We start from the raw sequence: 7,500 nt of genomic DNA on the forward strand, positions 1-7,500 counted from the left end.
TCCATTCTTCCAGGAAATGATTATATATTATGTCTTCCTTCCAGCATCCGGTATCCAAGGTAAGGAATGATTTTCATTCTATTCTTCCAAGAGTTGCCTTTTTATTTCCCAGTACATGCATTAAAGGATGAAAATACAAAAAACTTTAAGCATTGTTAAAAAGGTGCTGATGAGGTATTGCATGTATTATCTGATTTTGCATGTCCCTGTCTGTCTCGTTAGTTTTTTTTTTCTCTTTGGTGGTGGTGGTAATCCTAAAGCCCAGTTTATAAGCCAAGTGCTCTTCATGGGTTGATCAGACAGAACATAATTTGAATTTGGGTCATTACAAAGCATCCATGAAATCCTACCTTTTAGACTCCAGACATTAAACCCATGGCAAGTAAAGTCATCAGACGTTAGCCAGAGTAAAATCTGTAAGTATAACTCTTAGATGGGAAAGCATTAAGAGAACCAGTTGAAGTTATCCCATCTTAATTGACTAAAGTGCTACTATGATATAAAAATCGCTTCCTTTTTTTCTTTGGATTTGAAAGCGTGAGTGCTCAACACTAGACTTATCCAAAGGTTGTTTACTTTGAGTGTAAGTTTTGGATTTCACGTTCCGCCATTACTGGCGTTCCAAACTGACGGATTGGACGTCAGAGGGTTGGATCTAGGGAAAAGTGGCGTCAGTTACTCACTTGCTTAAAATTTCAGCGTGTAAATGCTGCTTATTATATATGCAAAAGTCTGAAAGCCCGAAACTCTGGTGCTACATTATTAAGTCAGCCGCATACACATGTATACAGGTTTTGCACGGCAGCCATGCTGCATGGCAGGAGCAATGAAAATGTTTTCCATTAGAAAGAACATTTGTACCATAGGAAAAAGAATCTATTGTTCCTGCCATGCAACATGGCTGCCGGGCAAAACCTCTATTGCATTCTTAAACTAACGAGTCCTTGACGTCATTTCTCCTCGATCCAGCTCTCTCAAGATTTTAAAATTAGTAATGGCGGACCATAGGAAAATTCCGGGTAAAATAAACAGGTGTTCTTTTGAAATCAAGGCTTAAAACTTGGGTCACTTGCTGTTTAGTTAAGATAGTTTTGAATCCAAAAATTTTTTTGGTCATAGTAGCACTTTAAAACAACTGAGGCCTGATATCAGAGACTGCTCGCAGATGAGGCTTATAGCAGCTGAAAGTTTTAAATGGCAAAAAAAAAAAAATCCTTTGTAATGCTTGTAAGGCATTAAAACTTTCATCATGGTTTAAGTTGAATTCATGGATCCAACATTTCAAGTTTCTGGTTTTAAAGTTAACGTGTAAAAGACGCGTGATTTACCAAATATGGTTTTGGGTCAAACCATACAAAGGAATGTTAAATAGAACACACGTGGCAAAAAAAGGATGGATTACTGTAGAGTTAAAAGAATTCGACAAATGACTACTTGAAAGGGTCCATAGAGACGGTTTGGTAGTCCTTAAATACTTGAAAGTAATTGACAGTTTTAAAATGTTGACAGATGGACCAAGGCCGTAATTTACTCCTATACCCATGTGCCTGAATTTTGAAACTTGTAATTTATTTGGCAGGAAGAATTACACTGTGTGCTGTCTGTGAGGAGCTTACTGTATGTCTTTGAATGTACCAACGGAATCAGAGAGGGGATAGATCAGTGCTGCTGTCTGTGGTTGTCTTTGCTTTGTGATGCACGCGATTGTAACCATTTTTAGTTAATTTTGTGACATTTTGATCACCTCTAAGTTTTGCAACTGGTTGTCTTGAGGCAATATTTTGTGGGAAGTACCTTTTCACTTCCAGGAATGGAAGAGTTTCTGAAACAAAACGAGAATAGAATAGGTACATTGTTGTTGGCTGATGGTGTACTGAAAAACAAAATGGAAAGTTCAGATTGAAAATAAAATGAGAATTTCAATGAGACCGATTCTTTCGTTCTAGTCTGCAATCTGGCGCTTGTCGTTTTTCTAGAAACAGAGAAGGGTGACGTCTTTCGCAAACGTTGGCCGTGTAGCACTTGTGTGGGCCCAATTCCCATTAGCAACACTAATGCTCACATGGTTTACATGGATAGAAAAGTAGCACTTCACATTACCCCTCCAATAGTCAATTCTGCTGAAATATAAGTGCTACACGGCCAACGTTTGCAAAAACGTAAGTCTTGCTTGTACTTATATTCATTGCCGTAAATTGACATCTTAAGTTCCCACGACCTGCGCCCGTCTGACCTTGTAGCTCAGTCGGTAGAGCAGCGGTGATCTAACCCGAAGGTCGTGGGTTCAATTAGTATCTCCGACTAACCTTGTCCTTGTGTGGGCCCAATCCATTGGTAGGGCTAACGTTTACATGGTTTACATGGCTAAAAAACTAGCACTTCACATTACCCCTCCAATAGTTAATTCTGTTGTAATTCTAGAAACAGACTTGCGCGTACAAGAGGGTTTTCAGTTCGGCTTACTGAAGACACTTGCGTTCAGAAATGTGCCGGACTCTTCGCTGGCAAATCAAACCGAAGGTCTCTTATGAACCCACTTGATGGTTTGTGGTTGGGCACTTTTCGTTCAGTTTGTTGGTACTTGACCACGGCAGGTGTCCCGAGTAACCGTACTCTCGTACCCCCCCCCCCCCCCCCCCTGCCATTCTTTATCCGCTCCACCCCTCTTTGGTTTTCTTCTTTTTTTCCTAGCTCATCCTAGAGAGTAAGGGCTTAATTTAAGAGATCTAGTAAAAGTGCTCTGGACCATCGTTACCTTTTAATGGGAACAGAGAAGGGTTATCTTTCTTCTCTCGATGCTGCTTATGTTCCCAACTGTTGATAATCAATTTAATATCTATAATGATGAAATCGAGAAATACGACAATTCGCACAATTCCGACAGAATGGGGAACTGCTAATCACGTGTGGAAAGGACAGAAATGGACTGCGGGAAGGGACTGTTTAAAGGAAGCTTTGAAACTGTGACAGGAATCTTCATCAATTGCTAGAGTTTCAAGCAAGGACAGCTTCCAATTTACGCCTTTCCCACTTACTGTTTTTTTTAATACGGCTAAATGAAGAGATGAATTCTTCGATGTTGACTTGAGGATGCTCGGAGAACCTACAATTCCGATTACCAGTTCGGACGCTCTACCACTGAGCGACAGTGTCTGTATTCATTATTTCCCGCATCCCATAATGCAATACGTTTTGGGGGTTCTTTACATGAAAACAATAGTGTTTTCACTCGCGTGTTTCTCACCGAAACAAAAGGGTCGTGTCGTACCTCGTTGAAAAGGCTTCTGGATTGGCCGAAAGAGCAATAGAACGAACAAAGATAACAATGGTTTTAGCACAGAAAACAATAGGAAGTACGACACTATAAAGCCGATCAAATGTTGTGTTCAACAAGAGGTACGCGGGCAAACAAAAGAAAACGTTTCCATGACAATTGAGTTCAATTCCCGGACTAGTTGGCTACACCAACATGGCCTCCGTTCCATTGTTTAGGTACACCGTGACGTCACGTGAAAACACTTAATACGGGTTATTTACTCTTATGACTGTATCATGCTTCAGTGAACTGGATAACCATTGTTTTAATGCAAATTAACTCCCCTCTTCCCCCCAAAATGAACTTTATTATGGGATTGATAATAGTAGCGAATAGGAGATTCGTGCGGAGCCAGGCCATTAATGGGCCATTTCCGAGTTGCTGTTTGTCTCGGTTTCGAAGTGAGTCTCGGTGCTCAACTATTGTAAAGGAAATGAGTTTGATTTGCATACGAATACTCAACTCATTTGCATTTGAATGATTGTGCACCAGGACTCGCTTTGGAACTGAGGCATGCAGCAACTCGGAGATGGGCTGTTGAACTAGGTTCATGCGACAATTGTCCCGCCATAACGTGGTCTGAGAGGTGTGCGCATAAATGGTTGAAGGTGAGCTTTAGATTCTAGGACGAGAAAGACTACGAGTACGAGATTTTCTCAGAACAACAGTGAGCGCGCGCAAACCTGCGTCATTTTGGCGGGAAAAACTTGATACCGTCGTCATTTTAGTTCGAGATTTGCAAAAGTGTTGTCGTGTCAAAACAAGTCAACAACACGGTAACAGTTTTGGCATTCCTTGATCAGAAAAAAAGTTCAGTTACCAGCAATAAGAATAACTGAAGAACCTATACTGCAAACAAAGAGTAAGATTAATCGTCCGGGTTTTAAATTTCCTAAGTATTTTCGCTAAAATCGGACGGTCAAATCTCGTACTCATTCGCGTCCTCGTCCTAGAATCTAAAGCTCTCTACTGTAGATCCGAGCAGTCCCTCTTTCGCCGCTTAGTCGAGCGCAAGGAGAAGGATCTGAGCGTTATTTGGGATAGAGGAGAAAGACATTTCCGCTTCCATTTCCAGGTGATCTGGTGACGTAATTCGGAGGACTGGGGATAAAATTTTTAACGCCGTATCCCACAACCGCACGCGACCGTATTTCAGAATTCAACATGGCAGAGGCGAGGTTTGATCTCGTCGGGTCTACTTGAATGTTCATTCAGTAACAGCGTATCTCGTGCCTATCTTCTCCTTGCGCTCGACTAAGCGGCGAAAGAGACTGCTCGTAGTCTAGACACATTGCTAGTTGCCTGCGACTAAATCGCACTTAATATACATTCAGGAGAGGACTTGTCACAGGAAAGTTATTTGTGGTAGACACAGAATGATCTGTTGAGTTTTGGCGATAGAGATACCGTAGGGAGTTTGGAAACAACACCTAAGGCCGCGCGCGGTTGTGGGATACGGCATTAAAATTTTTCTTCCCCGTTCAGTTACATGAATTTAACTGTAGACTTTAAAATTTTCTCGTCAATTTAATTTGAAAACGCACGCTATTAAGTTCCAATATTTGTAAAGAACATGAAGGTCGACAAGGTTGAACCTGAACCATAAGCGACATGTGCATCATTGGCCGTTTTTATACTAGAGATGCATAATCAAGCCAAGCCGAATTATGCGTCTCTCGTGTTATTCGTCTAGTGTAAAGACGGGGCCAACTATATGAGACGCATAACTCGTCTGGGACGAACTTAGGCAAACATTTTTTTCTGCGTCTGTTAAATTCGTCTAGTATAAAGACGGGCGCAAGACGCATAATTCGTCTGGACGAACTATCCAGTTTAGTGCGTCTTCGAAGACGCCTTCGTGTGTAGCATCGAAAAGCTGAAACGGCCTGGCTTCTGATTGATACCCGTGGGACTGATCAACGACGTAAATCACGGTATACGTTCTCCTACGTCGAACGCAAATATGGTAAAGTTAGCAAACGCCAAAAATACCAGTTGCTATCTACATCTTAAACAAAACCGGCAACGCCACGAGACACCAGGATTGATGAAAAGGAAAATCCTGCTGCGCGCATTTCATTAGAAGAATAGAAGTTTATTCTCTAAAACATAAACAGGTTTACAGAGAAGTTTAATCAAGACTTAGTGAGAACAGGGCAAAAATAGTTAAACTAATACCTTGCCCTAAAAGTTGGAAACATATAAAAATTACTTAATTAATTAAGTGGATACAAAAGAATAAGACACACAGTACACACATACACACACACATGCATAAAAGCAATATATAAATTAAATATGAGCAAAATAAAGCAACCATGTCAATCAGCATTAATTTTATTAGTATTGGGATGAGTAATGACTGAAAAGGGAATTCTCAAAAAGTTTTTTAGAATGCCTAGAGCGGATAGAAAGGGGAAGATCATTCCAAAAATAACGTCCAATAATAGTGGGAGACAACTTTCTGATGTTTGTTCTGTAAAAGGGAATATACAATTGTCGTAAAGAGAGGTGGAGCTAGCGCTGGATTTGCGCCCGAAAATATTGTAATCGTTGTAGTTGAGTTAAAATCATCTTTTGGTGCTATATTATCTCACTGTTTTAGCATACACTCGGCTAGTTGTGGCGGACATTTACCCTGCCGCTTGGCGGCTCGTGTAATATCCAGCACGAGCCACCTCCACTAATTGTTAATTAAAAACTAGACCACTGGATAATGCAATTCTAGAGTTTTGATTGGCTTAGCCATCGTGGTATATTTAAGCATTATTCCATGAGCGCGCGTTGGATATGAGTTGGCTATAGCCAGTCTCATATCCAACAAGCGCGAATGGAATGATTGTTTTATTACATTCCTTAAACTCCAAAAGTTTGGAAGTACGAAACACGAGCGAAAAAGGGACAAAATCCTAGCGAAATCGAAAAAACTTGAAGATGCGGTGTTGTGTAATACCCAATGGTCAGACAGACGCAGGCTCGTCACAAAAACATTTCTTACCTTTTCGCGTACTTCTAAGCTTCGAAATTGATCCAAACTTTCCACAAAAACGTTCTTTTTTTTGCTTTATACCACGAGAAATTTCGCTTCTGGCGCAAAAATGTTTACTTTAGCAACGCTAAGTGCAATCATTTACCTTATAAGGTCAAAATAAGGTATATGAGCTGATAACCGAGATTGAGTGAGCCAATCAGAGCACGAGAATTGCATTATCCGAGGTTGAGAATTTAGTAAAAGATATTAAACCGTGCCCTACGCATATTTCGTTTTTACAAAATTAAGTAGGGAAGATTTATCGATAATTTGTGGACGTTTTTAATAAAACAATTATTCTACTCTCGCTTGTTGGATAAGATGATTATAGCCAACTCGGCGCTACCCTCCTCGCTGGCTATCTATCATCTCATAGACAACGCGCGCTTGTGGAATAATTTTTAAAGATAACGTAATGGAGAGATTTGGCAGCATGTTTCCGGCAAACAAAAGATTGAAATTTAGTCCACCAAAAACTCACGTGACAATTCCGTACATTGACGTACAGTTCACAGAATATACATTCCCAAACCTTTCGGGACTGATTGCACAAAGGGAAAATGCTGGGTACCAGATAGAGAGTTGTGTCAGAAGGTATCAATGTTTTGGCGTTTTACCACAGATCTGGAGTATAAAGGTCTTCAGTAGCATAGATTTCAAAACGGGTACACCTTCAGTGAATGCGTTGAGTAAATGTACCTCCGTTGACTACTTTTAAAATTTGATTTCCACAGCTAGCAAGCCTTGCCTCGTAGTCTCGTCGGATACCTTCTGAGAGGCTCGAGTCTTTTACTCTTCTGAATCTTTGAAGTAATGTTTAGCATACAAGAAAAACAAGCTATGCCTTATTAGTATTCTTTATATAAAGAATACTAACGAGGATTGTTTTATCAAGATATAAAGTTCATACACGTGACTGTTTATCGGTGTTTGGATAGGTTGTTACACTCATGAATTATTAATGAGTTTGAACTTACTGTCAGTAAGAAATCAGTTTGCTTAACGTAATTTCACCGCAACAGAGAAGGCGGGTTTCCGGTGGAAGTTATCTAATATGTTATCTGTTAAAACAGTCGATATTTCATTTTCTACGATGGCTCATTAACATTCTCAAAACCACGGCACTACTTTCAAAGTTTCAAACTGAGTGTAG

At 40.3% G+C, this 7,500-nt stretch overlaps 1 protein-coding gene across 24 annotated transcripts in view; it reads left to right on the top strand.

The window, feature by feature from the left end:
- The window catches only part of LOC138052371 (uncharacterized), a 13,049-nt gene extending 11,121 nt beyond the window's left edge, over positions 1–1,928 (top strand). For 6 of the 24 annotated variants that reach the window (XR_011133052.1, XR_011133055.1, XR_011133050.1 and 3 more), the window contains 2 exons: positions 1–59; positions 1,580–1,928. The exon at positions 1–59 is cut by the window's left edge and continues 35 nt beyond it. Coding sequence is in view for 17 of the 24 variants with exons in the window: in XM_068898835.1 (XP_068754936.1) it covers positions 1–59; positions 1,580–1,629 (109 nt within the window). In the remaining 7 variants the exon portion in view is untranslated. Of the gene's footprint in view, positions 60–357 lie in introns of all 24 variants that reach the window. The other 18 variants (XR_011133051.1, XM_068898836.1, XR_011133056.1 and 15 more) reach the window with 14 other exon arrangements.
- The last annotated feature ends 5,572 nt before the right edge of the window (positions 1,929–7,500 follow it).

Source organism: Montipora capricornis, chromosome 6 (assembly GCF_036669925.1).
Source record: "Montipora capricornis isolate CH-2021 chromosome 6, ASM3666992v2, whole genome shotgun sequence".
NCBI classification, from domain to species: Eukaryota; Metazoa; Cnidaria; class Anthozoa; order Scleractinia; family Acroporidae; genus Montipora; species Montipora capricornis.